We start from the raw sequence: 22,578 nt of genomic DNA on the forward strand, positions 1-22,578 counted from the left end.
TGCCAGGGTGGAGTGCAGGGGTGTGATCTCGGCTCACTACAACCTCCAACTCCCTGGATCAAGCGATTCTTCTGCCCCAGCCTCCCAAGTAGCTGTGACTACAGGCGTGAGCCACCACACCCAGCTAATTTTTGTATTTTTAGTAGAGACGGGGTTTTACCATGTTGGCCAGGATGGTCTCGATCTCCTGACCTCATGTCATCCACCTGCCTTGGCCTCCCAAAGTGTTGGGATTACAGGCGTAGCCACTGCACCCGGCCGATTGTTGCATCTTATGCCTCATACCGAAAGTTTAAAGGCCTCATGTTCCTGGACTCAGAGTGGAACAAGGAACCCACAGACCGTTCCAGAAATGCTTAACATAAGCAGAAGAAAATGTAGACGTATAGCCATTTTGTTACAGAGCACAATTTTGCACAGATGAGCCTCTGCCTCTCCGAGCATCCGAGTCTCGGGGCCTCACAGGCTTGCCGTCTCTCCATCTCCCTTGCATGCCCATCTCCTGGCCGTGGACCAAGGGCCCACAAGCCTTCCTCAGCCTCAGGGAATCAACCATCAAGTGGCTGGTTCCTTGCCCTAACAGCCCTCTAGGGAATCAGTACCGTGTCTTCCACTGGAGCTGAAACAGTAGACCTGCCCCTGATTGAACACCTTGAACTGCCAGGCTCTCAGCCAGTATTGGCTGTTTTTTCAGCCATTAGGCATACTCTGGATGTTCCTTACGACATAGTCAGCACTGTAGTATAGTCAGCACTGTAGTACTAAAAGGGATGGTTCCAAGCAAAAAATAAGCAAACAGATCTCCCCCTGCTGCCTCCACCCCCACACCCACTGGCACTGTCCTAGCATGCCTTACATCAGAGGCTGGCACTGTCTTCGCTATATCTCTGTACAGCTGGCTCGGGACTAGGCACAAGTAGCCCCTCAATACATATTCCAGGAGTGAATAAGTGTTTCTTATTCCACCTTTAGTTCTATCGTTCAGAGACCAGGAATTCCATTCTGGATCACTAACTTAGGGTTACTTTCTAGTATCTTTCTTATGGACTGGAATTTAACCTCCACATTTCTTATGTGTCACTGATGCATCGCTTACCGGGCCATGTTAAAAGCACAGGTAGTCTTTGGAGGCCACTGATTCTAGGTGATCTTGCCAGACATTTTTTTTTCTTGTTTTCTCTTTGCTAAATAAAAAGCAGCTGAATTTCTCTTGTTGATTTTAAAGAAATTTGATAAAAAGATCCCCTCAATCTGGTGCCAAGATCTTGTATACTACATAGCAGGAAAGATGTTTTTAGTTGATTGACTTTGCACCCCATGTACATCTTGAGAAGAATAGTCGTGGCTGACGATACTGTTGAAAAGCAGGCCTTTCATTTTATATATGCTCCGCTTATAGCTGGAAAACTCATAAAGAAGGTTTCTGTGTGTTTATATGAGTGTCAGTTGGTGTTTGTGTGAGGGTGTGAGTATGTCTGAGTATGTGTGAGAGAGAGGGAGCTTGTTATAAAGACTAACAACAGCTGAGTCAGGGAGTAGCCACAAGCCAAGAGGGCAAGCTGGCCTGCTAGTGCTTTGCGTGTGAAAGCAAAGGTTAACTTTCTTCATCCTACCGATGCCTGCAGTCCCAAATATGTAATTTCCATCACCATTTTCATCAGTGCTATATTGTATACATTGAGTAAAGTGGATCTAAATTGTCAACGTGGACAGCTTGTTATTTGAAGCTGCATAAATTAACAAAGTCAGTGTCCTGGCTTTGTTTTGTTGTATTGGTATTCACTAAACCAAACCTAATTTTCACAAAATGTAAATAACTGCAATTCTTGTTTTGTTTTGTTCTGAGAGACGGGGTCTTGGCCAGGTGCCTTGGCTCACGCCTGTAATCCCAACACTTTGGGAGGCCAAGGCAGGTGGATCACATGAGGTCTCACAGGAGGTCGAGACCAGCCTGGCCAACATGGCAAAACCCCATCTCTTCTAAAAATACAAAAAATTAACCAGGCAGGTGGCAGGCATCTGTAATCCCAGCTACTTGGGAAGCTGAGGCAGGAGAATCGCTTGATCCCAGGAGGCGAAGGTTGTAGTGAGCCGAGATCGCGCCACTGCACCCCAGCCTGGGTGACAGAGCAAGACTCTGTCTCAAAAAAAAAAAAAGAGAGACAAAGTCTCACTTCCATCTCCCAAATGGGAATGCAGAGACACAATCGTGGTCATTGCAGCCTCAGCCCCCCAGACTCAAGCAATCCTCCCACCTCATTTTTGTATTCTTTGTAGAGACAAGGTCTCACTGTGTTGCCCAAGCTGTTCTCAAATTCCTAGGTGATCCTCCCACCTCGGCCTCCCAAAGTGCTGGGATGACAGGTGTGTGCCACCACACCCAGCCAATAACTAAAATTCAAATAAGCCAGTGAAGAAAATAAAGAGAACTGGTGCTTGCTCTAATCACCATTGACTCCCCCCGCCACCCCCCACAATACTACTTTATTTACTTTCGCTTTTTAAAATTGTGGTAAAATATATGTAACATAATATTTTTTCCCCATTTGTAAGCACACAATTCATGGCATTAAATACATTCACAATGATTTTACTATTATCACTGTCTATACCCAGAACCTTTTCATCATCCCCAACAAAAACTCCTTATCCATTAAATAATTATTCCCCTCTTCTGCCCCTGCCTATTCTAGGTGCTTGATATAAGTGGACTCATATAGTACTTGCCTTTCTGTATCTGACTTACTTCACTATGCACAGTGCTTTCAACATCCATTCATGTATCAACATGACCTTCTTTTATAGCCGTATAATACTCCATTGCCTGTCTGTGCCACATGTTGTTTATCCATTCACCTGTTGGTCGCTTCCTCCTTTTGACTATTTTGAATAGTGCTGCTATGAACATGGATGTACAGATATCTGAGTGTCTCCTTTCGGTTCTTTCAAGTAATGCCAAGAAGGGAAGTTGCTGGTTGGGTTTTCTTTTCTTTTTTTTTTTTCTTGAGAGAGAGTCTCACTCTGTCACCCAGGCTGGAGTGCAGTGGTGCAATCTCAGCTCACTGCAAGCTCCGCCTCCTGAGTAGCTGAGATTATAGTGTGCCTCAAGTAATTCTCCTGCCTCAGCCTCCTGAGTAGCTGGGATTATAGGTGCGCACATGCCTGGCTAATTTTTATATTTTTAGTAGAGATGGGGTTTCACCATGTTGGCCAGGCTGGTCTCGAACTCCTGACCTCAAGTGATCTGCTCACCTCAGCCTCCCAAAGTGCTGGGATTACAGGCGTAAGCCACCATGCTTGGCCTCTAGCAGATATTTTTTTGTTTATTTGATTCTTTCTCTGTGTCTACCCATTAGATGGTCAGTTTGGGGGAGCCTGACCGTTTCTCTTTTACCCTCTGCAACTTCCCGAGCATCAGAACAATGCCAGACACACACCAGGTGGCTGGTCCATATTTGTTGACTGAAGAACTAATCTGTTCTCTTTCAGTACTGGATACAAACGACCGATTTCTACGAAAAATAACCATCGGGCAGGGAAACACAGAGAAGGGCTATTCCCGGCAGGTAGGTGGTACTTTCTTCCCTCTCTGTTCTTATGTTCATTTCCACGGGCTTGGGAGCTCACTCTTTGCCTTTCTTGTCTCATCCCCAACCTGTTGTGGCCAGTGGTTCTCTCACTGTTTCGGGCTCTCAGCAGGGCTGGGAGAGGATCAGAAGACATAGCTCCAGTGTCTTTTTACCATTTTTTCTATGTATGTTTATTTCATTTTCTTTTTTTCATGTATGTTTCCAATTGTGTTTCTAGGAAGAGCCACTCAGGGTATTCTTTGAATATAAATTCTTACTTATTTTATTGGGAACCCAGCCAGGTAATACTACGTCTGCATAACTGATAAATGAAAATCTCAGACACATTACTCAAATTTCATATATCAAGGAACAAACACCTAGTTATTAGACTTAATAGCATGAGGATTTTTTTAAAGGATAATGGCTTATTAATACAAAAATGGGTTATTAATAAAATACAGATAATGCAGAAGAAAAATTATGATGTCTGACTTCACTGTAATAGATATTGGATGTGCATCAATGGCACTTAGGGAATACAAATTAATGCCTATGATTTTTCATCCAGGCACAGTGGGCTTCTAAATTGTGTTGTGTTTTTTTTTTTCTTTTGAATTGGTTAGAAACTGTGCTTTTTAGTACAGTTTTAGATTTATGTCCTTTATGTTAAGTTTTTATTAGTGAAAAAAGAGTCACTTGTACTTTAATAACCAATCCTTACACCAAATAGACTTGGGACCTTTTGAAGTGTCTTGAATTAAAAAGTGAATATAGGTATTGGATTAAGAAGAGAAACTAAGTTCGTGGACCTCGTCTCCTCCCAGTCCTGCAACTTACACACACACAAACAGATTTCACATACCCATGCTAGCAAACTGGAATCATTGCCATGAAGTTTTAGAAAGTTCTGAAAAATAGAAAGATGGAATTAGATTGATGAATAAAAGGACAGCCCAAAATGTGGTGGACTTCCATCCTTAACAAACATTCTTGCTTTTCATGTTCTTAGCCTCTCCTGCTAAAGTGGGAGTTTTGTAAGAGCAGAGGTTATTCCCCTTTTTGTTTGCTGCTGTATTCCCTATGCTCAGAACAGAACTTTGTTACATATAGTCATAGGTGTTCAGTAAATATCTGTTGAACAAGTGCGTAAAATAAGTAAAAGACAATTTATGCATACAGAACTAAAATGCCAACATAAAAAAGATATTCATGAGTAATCATAAAACTGCAAATTGAAACAATGGAGTATCATTTACCTAGGAGCTTGTCAAGTGAAAATAGGAGGTACTAAATGCTAGTGAGGATGCAATGAAATGGGGGCATTTATGCAGCATCAGTGGGAGTGGAAATCCCTTTTGGATGAGTTTGTTATTACTAAAATCTGAAATGACCCAACAATTACAACTTTGGAACTAAAAATATTTTAATAAAAAGAAGAAGAAAATGTGTAACGTGCAGAAAAAAATTCTGTGTATTAGGATATTTGTTGTGCCATTATTTGCAGTGGTGAAAACTGGAAACAATCCAAACGTCCAACAGTAGGGATGGTTGCATATATTTAGTTTGCTATTTTGTCCCATGGGAGAGTTGAAATTAATAAATGTGTGTATAGGTGTCATGACATGAGTAGAGAGCTCTCATACACATTGGAAAGGCTGTAAAACCCATTTTAAAAATTCGAAGTAAAATACTGATAGTGTAAACCTGTTTATGTTAAGAAAAACCCAGCATGTTTACTTACATTATAGGCACTTACAACTTACTTGTGTACATACGTGCCTAGAATGAAAAGTAGAAAGATGGATACCAACTGTTGGCGTTAGTTGCCCGTGTAATGAAAAAGGCCCTTTCTCTGCATAGTTTTGTACTGTTTAGGTACTGGAGAGATGGAAGATTCACAGTGGCCTTGATTTCAGTGCCTACTCTGTGCATTGTATTGACAGTTCCATTATGTATATTAGCACATTTCATTTGTAAAGCTGTTTACAAATGAGGAAATTGGGATGTTATGTTAAAAAACTTACCCAAGGTTATATCTTGTGTTGCTTTGTGCATAGATATTTTTAAGTAAAAAAGGGTTATAGTGTATTTAAGAGCTTTAACTGCTTTTTATTTATCATAAGACTATAGTGAAGACATCTTTTTAGGTCAATAAAGGTAGACCTGTATCTTCATTTTTAATGGCCACATCATATCTCATAGAGGTACCATAGTAGCTTCAACCATTTCCCTGTTAATGAACATGTAGAGTGTTTGCAGTTTCGGGCCATCACAAGTAAGCTGTAGGAAGTATACACATATATTTGTGTGTATACTTGTTGATAATATCCTTAGGATATTATTCCAGATGTGTGATTGCGGAGTCAAAGAGGATACAAATTTCCAATGTTGACATATGTTTTGACATTACCTTCTAGGAAATTCATATCAATTCACATCCTTGCCAATATCCCATATTGGCCTTTGTGTGAATGTGTGCTAAATCCCTCATTTGCCCTATTGTGATTATTATGCATTGCATACCTGTATCAGAATATTTCATGCAATCCATAAATATATACACCTACTATATACCTACAAAATGAAAAGGTAAATACTAAATCAATAAATGTATGATGATCTGATAAACAATAAAAATTTCATTTGTATCTTTATATGATTTTTGAAATCTTTTATTTGCAAAACAAAAATGAGCAGCCTTCCGCTATGCATGTCATTTAATCATTAAAGTGAATAACAGTGATACCTCAATTGACCCAGTTGGTTTCATTTTTTGTATGCTCAAGATGTGAAATTTTGTAATTGTAACAATTACAAATGAAGAGCTTGAATATGGATTATATATTATTCTTATTTACACAGCTAATATTTTAAGAATATGTCTAGTCTTGTGTTTTATACAGAAAATCTCAGTATTAGTCATTTTCTCATAAGGACTGTTTATAATGGAATGGTAGTATAGAGAACCCTAAGTTTCATACATTGAAAAACCACTTATGTTTGGAATGAGTTATATTGAGAATGTAATAATTGAATATAGTTGTATTTGACTTTCAGGTAATATTTTTTCACTAAATCAGTGACTAATGCAATCTCAACCAGGAAGTAGCCAGAAAGTTCCTTATTTCCTTCATTTCCTTACTTGTCAGTGACGGAAATGGATAATAAAATGTCTCATAAGGTGATCCCACCAGGGCATGGCCATTCTCTCTCTGCGTAAGCTTGAACTTGTCTGGCTCACACTCCCCTTGGGAAGAAGAGAATTAAGCTGGGGCGTAATGAAGTGGTTCTGTCCAGAGAAACATTCCTAGTGGCTGAATTATGAGGAGGAGGAAGTACACATTCCTGTGTCCCTTTTATTTCATGTTGGACTTTGTACAACAATGGAGCCAGAGCCAAGAGATGGGAATAGGAAGTCCTAGAACTTTTTGCAAAAAGTCTCTGCTCTCTAGCTTTCACTGCTGAAAGCTTCAAGATCTGATGTCACCATACCCTCCCGGGCAGCTGAAAATTGAGTCTGTGCCACCAGTTGACTGGGGTGCCCTCCCTGCTGTGTTCAGATCCAACTCTGGGAAAGTAGCCTCACATGTAGGAAGCCAGCATCTTTCACCGCCCCTCATCTCTGCACCAGACAGACAATGCAGCCTTCTTGACAGACCTATTACTAACGGGGAGGTGGTCCGTAGGCTAGTCATTAATTCATCTGATGCATATTGCATGTCTTCTGGGTTTCAAGCTCCATGCTGGGGATTCAGAAGTGAACCTGCCTAATATAGTCCCTGCCTTCATGGCGCTTGTGGTCCAGTGGTAGACTGATAATGACCACACTAGACTGATAATGACCACACTAGACTGATAATGACATTAGTAATCAATTAAGTCTGAGACATGCTACAATAGCACACCATGTGGTAGTGCTGTGAGTACTAACAGGGGTATAACAGGTAGTACTAACAGGGGTCCTAACCCAGCCCACCCCTTGCTGAGCAGGGCATGGCAAAGAGCACATTGCCCGTGGGAGGCCATCCTAGGGAGCACCAGGCACGAACCCTGCATGGTCCAGACATGCAGAAAACTGATGGAATTGCATGCATGGCCTTTGGAGGGTAGACTCCCTGGGCCTGCGCTTGCTCCTTGACTGAAGTCCAGCTCCTTGTGGAAATGGCCATCCCATTGGCACTGTCACTGACTGCTACCTGTGTTTGGGCTGGTTCAGGCGCAGTTTGACATCGCAGTGGCCAGCGAGATCATGGCGGTGCTGGCCCTGACGGACAGCCTCGCGGACATGAAGGCACGGCTGGGAAGGATGGTGGTGGCCACTGACAAAAGTAGGCAGCCTGTGACAGCAGATGATTTGGTGAGTGTTTCCAACCCGGAAGCTTCAGGGAGTGGGCAGTCCTCGTTCTTTGTTACCAGAAAAAGAAAGGCTTTCTTCCTTTTCTCAGTGGGTGTAATGAAGATACAGAAAAAGTTTCTACACACATTTCTTTCCTCACAAGCATGTTTGTCTGACCGCTTCCTAATGTTCTCATAGTCAAACATGACGTGCTTATACCTGGCTGCAACCAAAACACGTGAAATTTTTTTCAGGAGCTTTCCTCCGTCTTTGCTAATCCTGATCTCTGCTTCTGCCTGGGCTGGGGAGGAGTCATCCCCCTGCAGTCACTCGGCAACTTTTTTAAAATGTACCTTCTATACCTGCCTGAAATTGAGGGCAAATCACCTTTTCAAGGAACAGAAAGAAGTGGCTCTGCTTCCATGAACAGGAAGGTAAAGTTAAAATTGGCACATTTCTGGCACCAGCTTGGCTTATTATTTAATTTGGGGCCTTAGATTTGGGTTTCTTATTATAAAAGCAAATCTCTACCTCAATCAGTCTTGCTTTTCTAGTTCCCCTTTGAGTAGTTGTGGTGCTTTCTGTAAAGCTTTCATGGAACACCATTGCCTTTTTTAGTGCTTTTTCGAATTGGCACGCTAATCTTCTTTTCTTCTTCCTCTTTGTAGTGTAATAACAACCTTTCCTGTTAACTTTTTTTTTTGAGACTGTCTGGCTCTGTTGCCCAGGCTGGAGTGCAATGGCACGATCTCAGCTCACTGCAGCCTCTGCCTCCTGGGTTCAAGCGATTCTCCTGCCTCAGCCTCCCAAGTAGCTGGGATTATAGGTGCCCACCACCACACCCGGCTAGTTTTTGTATTTTTAGTAGAGATGGGGTTTCACCAGTTTGGCCAGACTGGTCTCGAACTCCTCAGGTGATCTGCCCACCTCAGCCTCCCAAAGTGCTGGTATTACAGGCATGAGCCACCACGCCCAGCCCTTAAATGTATTTTTGTGTGAGTGTATGGTAAAAATCTTGGATCTGGAAGAAACCCAAAGATTACTCTTTTCAGTTATCTTTTTAAATAAACTCTTTATTTATCTCTTTAATAAACTCTTTTTAGTTATCATTTGTGTTTCTTGTTTGCAAAAGGTACCTAATTTATTCAAATTGTGCTTCATCCAGTGGGAGCTATTGAGAGTTGGCCACCCATAGAAAATTGAGGGAGGATTTTAGGAACTGCTGAAGGTTTCTGCCACATGCATGATTCTGATATACCCTGGAAGAATGGTCTGAGCCCTCCTGAAGGGACACAGAGTGTGGAATGCTAGCAGCACACGAAGGGTGGCAGAGCTTGCCCTGCACGTGACAGCACAGGTGCTGAGATGTGTCCCAGAAAGATGAGCAGGTAGAAACCTACCTGAGACATCCAACAGAAACATCCCTCTTAACTTCCTTCCTCCTTTAGTTTTTTGAATCAGTTTATTTGGTTGGGAAGTGTAAGCAAGGATAGTGTGCAGAGAAGTAGGAAAACTGCTCTTCTTCTTCACCTGCTCTGCATTAGCACAACAGGACAACTCTCACTGAGCCTTCCTGTCCTGAAGATTTCTTTCTTCTTTTCTTTTTTCTTTTTTTTTTTTTTTTTTGAGATGGAATCTTGCTCTTTTGCCCAGGCTGGAGTGCAGTGGCGCAATCTAAGCTCACTGCAACCTCCAACTCCCAGGTTCAAGCAATTCTCCTGCCTCAGCCTCCTGAGTTGCAGGGATGACAGGTGCCTGCCACCACGCCTGGCTAATTTTTGTATTTTTAGTAGAGATGGGGTTTTGCTATGTTGGCCAGGCTGGTCTCAAACTCCTGACCCCAGGTGACCCACCCACCTTCGCCTCCAAATGTGTTGGGATTACAGGGTGTATTTCACTATGCCCAGCGTGTCCTGAAGTTTTCATAGTGAACCATCTTCGTGTATGTATAATGAGTGGGTTGTATTCATATCATGTGTGTGTTATACAGTGAGGTAGATTTCAGTTATATAGGAATATAGTTAATAACAGTGTATTCCTGAAAATTGCTAAGAGAGTGGATATAAAGTGTTCTCACCACCAAAATGATAACCGTGAGGTAATACAGAAGTTAACTAGCTAGGTTTAATCATTCCACAGCATATATATACTTCAAAACATCATGTTATACACAATAAATACATACAGCTTTATCTGTCAATTTGAAGTTAAGGAAGAAAATAGATTGGATTTTCTTACACCTTTTAAATGATTAAATATTGTAAAAATAGAAACCAATCACATGCGAGAAACATTTACTACTGTTGGTGATAAAAGTACAGGGAGAATGTAATGCACTTCGGAGTCATGAAGATTCTCTGGATGCTGCCACTGCATCTGCTAGCGCCGTGGCATACTGAGGGAAAATGGCACTGTCTTCCGATGCTATGTACAGCAAGGGATAGCACCCTGTTTTCCCCGCTAGAGCTACCATCACAGGCATTTGCTCATGTTATAGCCTTCCAATAACTAATATGTTGAAAACACCAAGACACCAGTTAAGGTCTTTACAAAGCGAGATGGAATTGGAAAAAAAAGAACAAAAGGCCGGGCACAGTGGCTCATACCTGTAATCCCAGCACTTTGAGAGGCCAAGGCGGGTGGATCATGAGGTCAGGAGTTCGCGACCAGCCTGGCCAATATGGTAAAACCCCATCTCTACTAAAAATACAAAAAAAATTAGCCGTGTGTGGTGGTGCGTGCCTGTAGTCCCAGCTACTGGGGAGGCTGAGGCAGAAGAATCGCTTGAACCCTGGAGGCAGAGGTTGCAGTGACCTGAGATCATGCCACCGCACTCCAGCCTGAGCAACAGAGAGAGATTCCATTCTCAAAAAAAAAAAAAAAAAAAAAAAAACGGAAAGAAAAGAAAAGAATGTGAATAGTGACATCACGTTAAAAAGTAATAATAAACTTTAGCCTTGTGGCCTTTTTTTGGCACATTTTTCCCGCTAATTCTCATGCATCATCCCTGTTCTCTCTCTTCTCTGTCTTTTCTTCATCCAGTAATAGAGAAAGAGGACTTAGAAGGAACCCAATCCAGTACTTCCTAGGATTGGAAGGAAGCTGCCTTATTTCATGTATAAGTGGCACCAGCTTGACTATAGGAAGAGGGATAGCGTGAAGCCTTTCAGATCTAAACTAGAAAGCTTTCAAATGTGGTAGTTTGTTGAGTTATTCTCTCTCTGGAATGACTGATGTAGAGATGGTGAGAAATCAGAGTGGGCGATTTTAGACATTTCCCTTTACCCTACTTCATTCCCGCTCTGTACAGAGCCTTGTTTCTGTTCTTCACCTTATTTCTTTGAGCAAGAGTAAAGCCTCTGATTATGAAAACACACAGTCCATAAATTGCCAGAAAACACATTTTCTTGCACTGAAAGATTTGTTTTCTGGAAAATCTCATAAACACCATCAAGGAAGGTTTCGGAAGAAGGTCAAATGTCCTTCAAAATGCTATTTCCCTATCACCGTTCACATCTTAGTATGACTGACATCTGTTTTCAGCTCTGATGGGGAGGGATGGACGGAGACAGCAGCACTGTCCCCTGTGGCCCGGGGTTGCCTGTGGGGACGCCCACCCAAGAAGCAGGCTGGAGAGAAGCGCCAAGGGGTTAGCCATTGCCAGGATGATCTTTTGTCGGGACTCTAATGTTTTTCTCTCTCCTCTAGGGGGTGACTGGTGCTTTGACAGTTTTGATGAAAGATGCAATAAAACCAAACCTGATGCAGACCCTGGAAGTAAGTGGTTTTCTTCTTATAGTAATTGTTTGTATTAACTGAATTGCCACACAGTGTGAACATTTTTAGCCAATGTGAGGCAGGCATAGAGCACACCTGGGGCAGCAACGTGCTTTGCAATCTCAGAAAGAGTGAGGATCTGGTTAGGAACCTGTATTAGTCCATTTTGACATTGCTACAGGGAACTACCTGAGACTGGGTAATTTATGAAGAAGCATCAGAATAACTTCTTGGCCAACCAAAAAAAAAAAAGTTTAAAGTATATTCATAGCTTCTTTAATATGAGTTATGTCTTGGCTTAATTGACCCGAGTAGAAACTTAGAAAGTCAATGTCTGAGGCAGGGCGTGGTGGCTCACGCCTGTAATCCCAGCTCTTTGGGAGGCCAGGGTGGGCAGATCATGAGGTCGGGAGTTCAAGACCAGACTGAGCAATATGATGAATCCCCATCTCTACTGAAAATACAAACAAATTAGCCGGGTGTGGTAGCGCGCGCCTGTAGTCCCACCTACTCTGGAGGCTGAGGCAGGAGAATCGCTTGAACCTGGGAGGCAGAGGTTGCAGTGAGCTGAGATTGCGCCACTGCACTCCAGCCTGGGCAACAGAGCGAGACTCCATCTCAGAAAAAAAAAAAGAAAGAAAAAGAAAAAAAAAAAGAATGTCAATGTCTGTCTAACATTTCAATAGGTTGTATGGCCATGTTTACAATACAGTTTCTGTTTTCCCTTAATCTCTCATCATCATTGAGTTGTGGATTTTTTGGTTTGCTTTTGTATTGTTGTTTATTTGTTTCCAAGCAAAATACAGTAAATGCCAAGAAATGCTTTCCAGGAAAGCATACTGCATTCCACTGTATAAGGCTATTGTTTTTGTACATGACGTGCCCTGCTCTTGTCTTCACTGAACTTAAATTTTTTGTCACGTTATCTCCATTTCAATCTGGTTTTCTAGTCATACTCCTTTGATTTAGTAATTGTCTAATTCCCGACTCCTAGCTAGTGAGACCTCAGGGTTTGGGCCCAAACCCCAAACAAAGAGGCAGTTTCTGGGCAAATTGAGTGGAGACTAATGGAAGGGTAGGGGTAGGGAACTAGGGAGACAGTGATGTCCTGGTGAGTGTTCAACAGTCAGCACTCTGGGGAAAGAATTCCTGGGTTATAGTATTTGCCAGTTTCCATGCTATAAATGATCCCACCATGGCCAGTCCTCTGGCTCCCTTCCATCTCAGTAAATAAACATGGGAATTGGGGGAAAATTTGCACCACCAAGTGGTACAAATGGGCTATTTGTCCTCAAGCTGCAGTGGGACAAAGGGAGGTGGTGGAGGTGAGCAGAAGGCAAGTATGTTGGGGGAACGCAGCAGCAAGGCAGCAGAATATCCATCCGTTTATTCATTCATTCAGCTGATAGAAAGCTGAGTTTGAATGGTCGCTGTGCCACGTACTAACCATGACTTGGGGTAAGTTATTTTGTATTTCAGCCTCAATTTTCTCCCGTGTAAAATGGTGAAAGTAGCAACAACTAACCCGACAGTGAAGATTAAATATTTATTTAAAGCATCACATGGACCAGTACAGTATAGTAGGGGCAAAGAACACAGCAGAGAAATAACTATTCAACGTCCCTGCCCTCTTGAAGCTTCCACTTCAATGAAGGAGGCAGGCCAAAGGCAAGCCAAGAAACACACAGCATGTTAGTTGGTGGTAAGGTCTGGAGAAGAAAAATCAGATGCCTTGAGGGACACAGTGACGTGGGGTGTGCGTGTCTGTGCCTGCCCGCCTGTTAAAGCAGTACCAGCACAGAGCTGAGTAAACCAAGGGGGTGAGCCATGCATGTGTCTTGAAGAGCATTTGGACAGAGGGTTACCTTTAGTGCAGAGGCCTTGGGCAGCAATGTGTTTTGCAATCTCGGGCAGAAAGAACCGAGGATCTGGTTAGGAACCCGTATTGGTTTGTTCTGGCATTACTGTAAGGAACTACCTGAGACTGGGTAATTTATGAAGAAAATTGGTTTAATTGGCTCACAGTTCTGCAGGCTGTACAGGAAGCATGGCTGGGGAGGCCTCAGGAAACTTAAAATCATGGTGGGAGGCAAACGGGAAGCAGACAGGTCTTCACATGGCAGAGCAGGAGAGAGCGAGGGAGGAAGTGCTACACAGTTTTAAACAACTAGATCTCACGAGGACTCACTCACCAGCATGAGAACAGCAAGGGGGAAACTCATTCCCAGGATCCAGTCACCTCCCCCCAGGCTCTTCCTCCAACACTGAAGGTTATAATTCGACATGAGATTTGGGTGGGGACACAGAGCCAAACCATATCAGAACCAATATGACAGAAATGGGGGGACTGGCCAGGCACGGTGGCTCACACTTGTAATCCCAGCACTTTGGGAGGCCAAGGCGGGCAGATCCCTTGAGGTCAGGAGCCTCAAGACCAGCCTGGCCAACATGGTGAATCCCGTCTCTACTAAAAATACAAAATAAATTAGCTGGGCGTGGTGGGGGGCACCTGTAATCCCAGCTACTTGGGAGGCTGAGGCAGGAGAATCACTTGAACAGGAGGCGAAGGTTACGGTGAACTGAGTTTGCACCACTGCACTGCAGCCTGGGTGACAGAGCGAGACTCTGTCTTTTAAAAAAAGAGAATAGAAAGACATGGGGGGACCATTTCTGAAGGTGTCCAGTGAGGGTGCAGCCTGAAGATGTCCCCTGAGCTGAGGAAGGGAGGACTGAACACCTTTGAACAGGTGTCTGCAGCCCCAGGGGAGGGGTGCAGGATGCGTAGGTGCCAAGGCCACGCCGTCCTGCAGCAGGTTGTCCTTCCCATCTTTCCTCTCCCCTGATCCTTCTGCCAGCAGGCACGTGTCCTCAAAGGTAGGCCATCTTAAAAAGCAAACAAGAACATTTCAAAAACCTCCCGCCCTATTGCATCCTCGTCTAGCTCCTGCCTGGCTCTTGTCTGTCATTGGGGTCCCCATGTTAACTGACCTCGGGTTCCACCTCTCCTGACTGCCTTGTCCAGGTCACTTGTCCCTCGGAGACACCAAGTCTTTGTTGCTCTGCCCTCCTCAGAGAAGCTCAGCAGTTTGACACAGCTGCCCTTGTCTTCCTTCGGGAGCATCTGGTTTCTCTGGCGTCTGGGGTCCCTTCCTCCCCAGGCCTGTTCACTGCTCCTTCTCTGCTTTGCTGGCTTCTCTGATGACCCTTCACCTTTCTCACCCCGTTCTCCTCCAGGATTAGCCGGGTGATGACTCCCAAACTCTTGTCTGGAATATCATGCACCTGAAATTTCAGACTTACAGGTGTAGTTACCAGGAGCCATGTGGGTGGGTAAAAGCTATTTCAAACTCATACATAAACCAGGACCCACCTCCTACTTCCTTCCAGCTCGATACTTCCCTGAAACCTACCCAGTCATTCAAGGCAGAAACCCGGGGATGATCCTGAGGCCTGTTTTCCCTTCCCCACTTCCTGTCTCCATTCCTGCCAAGTCGTCCTGGGTTACATGACTCTGCCCTGTCCACGGCGCTCAATGCCTCCCTCCTTCCGGCTTCAGCCACCAGCCCGCCCCACCTGCAGCAGTGCAGCAGCCTCCCAACTAGTCTCTCTGCTGCTACTCTTCTTCCCAAATACTCTCTCTCCTCAGCAGTCGTAGAGACTGAAACCTAATCAAGCCCTGTTGCCTTCCTGCTTCGAGTTCTTCCGTGTTTCCTTCCTGGTCTGAAAAGCCCCTGGGATCTGGCCCTCGTCCCTCCCTCCTCCCTTATCCTCATCTCTCATCCTCTGGGGGCCCTTTGCGTGGCTGACACCACTACCTGGGCCACTTCCTGATACTCTGATGTCCAGCTCCTTCGCCTCCCTCAGGTCTTATGTCATGTAAGCATCAACTGCTCAGAGAAGCCACAGGAATATACAACCCCCATCCGTCTGCTGTCATTGCAGTGCATAGCACAGAATGCTGAGAGCTTCCTATTTCCTTATCCATGTTCTGTATTTCTCCTCCCACAGGGATGAGAGCGGGACCTTTTCCATCCTGTTCACCACCATATCTCCAGCTTCTAGAAAGTGCCTGACACCTATTAGAGGCTCAGTAAAGACTTGTTGATTAATTAAGTGAATGCTTATTATTTTTACTACATTCTCTTAAAAATACACATTTATTAATAAATAACTGAATAAGAGAGAAAAAATATGAAGTGATGTGATATTCCTTCATAACACTTCTCCCTCAAAGATGAATACTTATTATTAGTGCTAATCATTTTCTTGTTTTAAATAATTCTTTTTTTTTTTTTTTTTGAGACAGAGTTTCGCTCTTGTTGCACAGTGGTGCAATCTTGGCTTGCTGCAACCTCTGCCTTCAAGTTTCAAGCAATTCTTCTGCCTCAGCTTTCTGAGCATCTGGGATTACAGGCACCTGCCACCATGCCCGGCTAATTTTTGTGTTTTTAGTATAGACGGGGTTTACCATGTTGGCCAGGCTGGTCTTGAACTCCTGACCTCTTGATCCGCCCACCTCTGCCATCCAAAGTGCTGGGATTACAGGCGTGAGCCACCGTGCCCAGCGTAAATAATTCTTTTTTCTATTAGAAATCATTCGCGCTTCTGAGATATTTCCCACTCTGAAAACCTAGGAAATGGAAAGTCTAGTTTCCATTTAATGAATGAATTAGTAGATTTGTTGCCCCAAGCAGTTCTTATTGCCCTGACTTTTATTTTCTTTTTAAGGGTTCTGAATCTCTGATTTATTAGGCAACACAGAAATAACAAGTTTAGATTGTATTACAAAAAGTGCTCAGGCCGGGCGCGGTGGCTCATGCCTGTAATCCCAGTACTTTGGGAGGCCGAGGCGGATGGATCACTTGAGGTCAGGAGTTTGAGACCGGCTGGCCAACATGGTGAAACCCTGCCTCTACTAAAAATATAAAAATTTGCTGGGCGTAGTGGACCACGCCTGTAATCCCAGCTACTCAGGAGGCTGAGGCAGGAGAATAGCTTGAACCCAGGAGGCGGAAGTTGCAGTGAGCCGAGATCTCGCCACTGCACTCCAGCCTGGGTGACAGATTGAGACCTTGCCTCAAAAAAAAAAAGAAAAAAAAAAAAAAACAAGTGCTCAAACTGTTCATATACAGGACAGGACTGGGCTTGCTAGGGAGAGAAGGGGAAATTCTCCAAACTACAAGGACACAAGAACTCCTCATCCTAAACGAAGTATGAAGGTACACAGACAAGTTTCTTGTTGGTCAGAAAACAGAGAAATCCACAGTAACTATAATACATCCCTTAAAGAATAAGCATGTATTTATAGGAAGCAAACAAAGCTTTCCATAGAGAAACCACTTTCGCCAGATGATTATATGGACTTGGGTTTTGTTTCTGAATCTGTCACTTGGCAAATGAAGATACCATCTTCAGGATGTTCCATGTCATCCATTTCATTTAAGGCATAGGCTGTTTTAAGATTAGTTTAAAAGATAAGGACCTTTTTACAAAATAAAACATTACATTCACTTAAAATATTTGCAACATGAACTCTTGTACCCTGATCCTATGTTGTCACTCTGGGTTTCATGTATCTAATCATTGACTAGGAATCTATCTCAGCAGGTAATCCAAAAATCATTGACTAGTTTGTAGATTATGCTTTCCTGCTCACATTTGAACACACCTGGTTGTAGTCTGGTAAGAGGTCATCAAGGGCTACATCACTGTAGGTTGCCAGGAGACCAGTAGTTCTTAATCCTGACTGCACTTGAGAAGCTCCTGGGAAGATTTAAGAATATTGATTGATGCCGGACTCCCCATCAGACCCAGTGAACGTAATGTCTGGGGATAAGGCTTGGGTACCCCAAGTGCTTCTCATGTATCGCCAGACTGAGGAATACTTAAGACAAGAAACAATGAGAGCTTTTAACATTTTCCCAGAGGTTAGCCATGTGTGGCATTGATGGAAACTCCACATGCAAGAGCACACTGTCCAATATGGTGGCCACTGGACATGTGGCCATTTCAACCTAAATTACCTGTATTTAAATAAAATTTGGAATTCAGTTCTTCAGTCATGTTAGCCACATTTCTATTTGTGCATTTATTTATTTACTTTTTACTGCTCACATTTAAGTGCTTAGAATTCTGGTAAGCTAACAAGTAATTGAAATATTAATCTTATGAAATGTTTGAAAGGGCCATTATGGAGAATATTCATAGCAAAACAGTTCCTGCCTTATTTTCCTAAGTGTTCTGCATATAAAATAAAACCCAGAACTCAAGATAAATGTGTGTATGCCTTTGAGTTAGTCATATAATTTTTTAAGCAACATGTTTAATTCGATGTACTGTATCTTATAGCTATATCCATGTTTGAGTGTGCAAGTGTGTGTGTACCTGTGTTTGGATGTCTAACAATGACGTTCCAGTATTTTTTTCTCGCGAACTCCATACTGGGAGTTTTAAAACCAGAGCCCTAATCTTGACTTAATTATTAATTTCCTCCGTGGCCTTGAAGAATTCCCTTAGCCTCTCTGGACCTTAACTTTCTGGATAAAGAAGTTGGCCTCTTCGTGTTCTCAACATTATCTGATTCTGTGATTTCTAGCTAAAGCTACATTTATACAAAAATATGAAGTGCTTTTGCAAAGTAAAGAGTAGAATAGTGGTTATCAGAGGCAGTGGGGGATGGAGAAGTTGACCAAATAATACAAAATTCCAGTTAGACAGGAGGAATAAGTTTTCAATATCTATTACACAGCAAGGTGACCATAGTTAATAAAAGTGGATTGTTGCCAGGCGTGGTGGCTCACACCTGTAATCCCAGCACTTTGGGAGGCTGAGGCAGGCAGATCACCTGAGGTCAGGAGTTTGAGACCAGCCTGGCTAACATGGTGAACCCCCATCTCTACTAAAAATGCAAAAATTAGCTGGGTGTGGTGACATGCACATGTAGTCCCAGCTACTGGGGAGGCTGAGGCAGGAGAATCGCTAGAACCCAGGAGGCAGAGGTTGCAGTGACTCAAGTTGGCAGCACTGCACTCCAGCCTAGGTGACAGAGCAAGACTCCATCTCAAAGAAAAGAAAAAAGCATTGTGCATGTTTTAAGTGTTAAAAAATTAGATTTTAAATGTTCTCGCTACAAAATGGATAAATCTGTGAGGTGATGGATACGTTGGTTAGCTTGATATAATCATTCCATGCTATATACATGTATTAGAACAGAACATTGTACGTCATAAATAGGTGCAATTGTTATTCATCAATTACAAATTAAAAATGCTTTCGCTAATAGGTTAGTATCCAGCCTGAAAAATAAGAGAGAGTCTACAAAGGATAAAAGTCCTTTGCTTTTTTAAATTAAAATGTTGCTGAGGATCTAGTAGCTGTTTGGGGTGGTTATCCCAGGAAGAGCAATGTGCTTGTGCGGATTCAGCCCCCACCACTTCTGTCCCCTAGAGACCCAAGCTGGGTGCTTCTCAGACAATTGGCAGCCTGTAGCTGAGTGAAGCCAGCTGCCCATCCAGGGTGGAGTTTGTGACCTTGTCCTCGTCAAACTTTGACCATCTCCACTAGCTTATTATGGGCAAGGACATCAGAAGACCAGCAAGGTTAGGAGGGGATGGAGACTTAAGTTCTTTTTAAAAATATTTTCTTCAGAACACTTAAAAGGTTAATCTAGATAGAAGCGAGATAAGACAGAGATATAAACACCAAACATACATATTTACGTATTCATAAACATGTGTCCCTGGGTTTTATTTATTTATTTTTATTTATTATTTTTTTCATTTTTGAGTCAGAGTCGGTCTGTCACCCAGACTGGAATGAGTGCGATCTCAGCTCACTGCAACCTCCACCTCCCAGGTTCAAGTGATTCTTGTGCTTCAGCCTCCCGAGTAGCTGAGCTGGGTTTACAGGGGTACACCACCACACCCTGCTAAATTTTGTATTTTTAGTAGAGACGGGTTTCACCGTTGGCCAGGCTGGTCTTGAACTCCTGACCTCAGGTGATCTGCCCACCTCGGCCTCGGCCTCCCAAAGTGCTGGGATTACAGGCATGAGCCACTGCGCCCAGCCAATTGTATTGATTTTTATGGTTACCTTTTGTTGAATGGAATCATTTCTTAATTTAAAAAATAAATAAATACACTTCTTATACTATCAGGGTTTAATTTCATTCTTTTGAAAAATATAGTGCATAGCAACATAAAATAAGGTAAATAATTTATTTCATGGTCATTGAGTCAGCTAACAAAATGGCTTAACAATATTTTGGAAGGAAGTGACTATATTCTCACAGTTTTGTGTCTCAGGTTTTGTGTCTCATTAAATGTTGAATAACATGTTTCTAGAATCCGGAGGGGATTTGGTCCTTTGATTGAGTCAGGGTGTTTTGACTGTCTTTGAAATATTTTATGCATTAAATATGCAGTATTCATAAAAGCTTTCCTAGCCTGTTTGCCCCAAATTGATATTGGTTTCCATGCTTCTATTTGTCTTTTGGGATTTTGATTTGCTCTTTCACTTCTCTAGGGGACACCTGTGTTCGTGCATGCAGGCCCTTTTGCTAACATTGCTCACGGCAACTCTTCAGTGTTGGCTGATAAAATTGCCCTGAAACTGGTTGGTGAAGAAGGATTTGTAGGTAAGTTACTTCTTTTAAATTTAGTTGTTGTAGAATATTGAAGAAATCTAAAAGTTGATGACAAGAATGGAGTGATATCCATACTGACATAAAATCTATTCTATTTGACTATTTGACTATTAGTCAAATCTATCTGACTAATTACTACTGAACTTCAGTTTTCTTATATGTGAAATTGTGGTAACAATATTGTATCAAACCTTTTAGGATTGTTATGAAAACTAAATGAGATACTTTAGTCATTCAGCAAATGTTTTTTGAGAAGATACCACTTAGAAGGCATGCTACTGAGAGCTAGGGATCCAGTGGTAAGCAAAAGAGATAGGCGTGGTGGCATAGACCTCTAAGCCCAGCTACTCAGGAAGCTGAGGCAGGAGGATTGCTCGAGCCCAGGAGTTTGTGTCCAGCCTGGGCAGCATAGCAAGACCCTGCCTCTGTGAAAAAAATAAAATTAAAACAACCAGCCTTAGCCCCTGCCCTTGTGGAGTGTACTGTCTAATGGTAATTTAATAAGAGAAAGTGCTCATTGACTGTCAGCCGTTACTACCCTTACTATGTAGTACTGATAACTTGAAGTCATGGGTTTATTTCCATATACAGTTTCTCCTTGTTTTTTGTGAGCTAATGTAGGAGAGATTCCCAACCAGTAGACTTAGAAATGTTAATTGGTAGGACTGCACACCTTTTGCTGCTGTCAAGCTCTTTGTAGAACCTGTTCCTCTTTGGCTTTTCTTGCATATTCCAGCTAGAAAGAAGGGGTGACTCTCACAGAGTTTACTAAGTCAGTACCAGCCCCAGTCTCACCCATGATACTAAGGCAGCAAGGAAACAAAGGACAAAACCAAAATACAAGCATTCGTGGTGGAGTCCCTTAATCTGACATATGAGGGATTGCATTGGCAGACTTCCCGTGCTAACAGATAATTCCCATTAACCTTACGTATGCCTATAATCAGGGATAGCAATCTCTTCTTCACTCTTGTCATCAGTTTTGGATCAAACTCAAAAGAGTTATTTTATTAGAAAAGAGTATGCTGGACAAAAGAACTTAGCACTGCATTTTATGCTCAGACATCACAAAGTTCATTCAGGGTTATTGAGACTCTTTTAAGAATTCCTCGTGGACCGGCAGTCAGGATCAGATGAGGTTTGATGGAGTTCCATTCCTCCACAATCTGTATTCTGCAGCTCTCATGTACTTTGCTGCTTCGGTAGCAAATCCACTGCAAGAGTGGCTAGATGTGCTGTCTAAGTGAATTTGCTCAATTGATCGCTGCCTAATTGTAGAGCTAATGGACGAGGAGGCTGGGTCAGGGCGGGCACTGGAAAGTTGGGTGCTTAAGTGAAGTGGTGGTTCTGATGCATCAGCTCTGCAAATAAAGTAGCTTCTAGGAGGAAGCACTCTATTTTATGTGATAGAGATCTCTGCCCGTACCAGTTTTTACTTTGTCAAACACATATTTATAAAATACATGTTATCATGGCAGAATATTTTTAAAGATATAAACGATGATGTGTACAAAATAAATGAGCTCTCTGTGTGACCTTGAACAAGCCATTAGCCTCTCTGGGTGTGTCCCTTGTAGACATTCTCATCTGAAAAATGAGAAGTTGGACCAGATGAGGAGTTGGATGTGGACGTGTAGCTGTGGACTCAGAGGTAGACGCTGTGGAATTGGAGCCCTGACTGGCAGTGTGTTTTCATTTCTCTAGGGCTCAATTTTTTATTTAATAAAAAGAGAATACCTGTGTTACCTGCAGTATTTTAATGAATAGGATCAAGTGAGAAAATGCTTTGTAAAATCTGAACTATGTGCAGGTCAGCAATTACACTCATTCTTTCTATGATCTCATCTAGTCTAAGATGCCATAAGAGGGGGAATTTTTCATGAGGATGAAATCTGTCCATTGCCAGATGATTCAGAGGGCAAGCCCTAACCTCAACTGCTTTCAGATAACCTTGGGCACATGAACGCTTCTCTTCCTTGGTTTCCTTACCTGTAAAACAGGGCTTTGGACAGGGCTTCCCTCTCGAAAGGACTTGGTAGGTTTGAAATGAGGCATGAATGAGATCACAGGGTTGAGTCCTGGCACCTGACACATGGTAAGACTCAATCCTTCTTGGCCACTCCTGGCTATCATTGTTATCCCCACTATTGATACACTACTGATGAAGGTTACATTTTCTTTTTTATTTAGATCCTTTTATTTTTTGGATGATTTTATTTGTAGTTGTTATAAAATACACATAACATAAA

The 22,578-nt window shown here is 42.6% G+C and overlaps 1 protein-coding gene across 20 annotated transcripts in view; it reads left to right on the top strand.

Annotated features, from left to right (window-relative positions):
* MTHFD1L (methylenetetrahydrofolate dehydrogenase (NADP+ dependent) 1 like) overlaps window positions 1-22,578 on the top strand; it is a 232,212-nt gene that overhangs the window by 83,867 nt on the left and 125,767 nt on the right. For 19 of the 20 annotated variants that reach the window (XR_012433541.1, XM_005552135.5, XM_005552137.5 and 16 more), the window contains 4 exons: window positions 3,490-3,566; window positions 7,789-7,929; window positions 11,617-11,685; window positions 20,209-20,320. Coding sequence is in view for 18 of the 20 variants with exons in the window: in XM_005552135.5 (XP_005552192.3) it covers window positions 3,490-3,566; window positions 7,789-7,929; window positions 11,617-11,685; window positions 20,209-20,320 (399 nt within the window). In the remaining 2 variants the exon portion in view is untranslated. Of the gene's footprint in view, window positions 1-3,489; window positions 3,567-7,788; window positions 7,930-11,616; window positions 11,686-20,208; window positions 20,321-22,578 lie in introns of those variants that run through there. The other variant, XR_012433542.1, reaches the window with a different exon arrangement.

Source organism: Macaca fascicularis, chromosome 4 (assembly GCF_037993035.2).
Source record: "Macaca fascicularis isolate 582-1 chromosome 4, T2T-MFA8v1.1".
Lineage (NCBI taxonomy): Eukaryota > Metazoa > Chordata > Mammalia > Primates > Cercopithecidae > Macaca > Macaca fascicularis.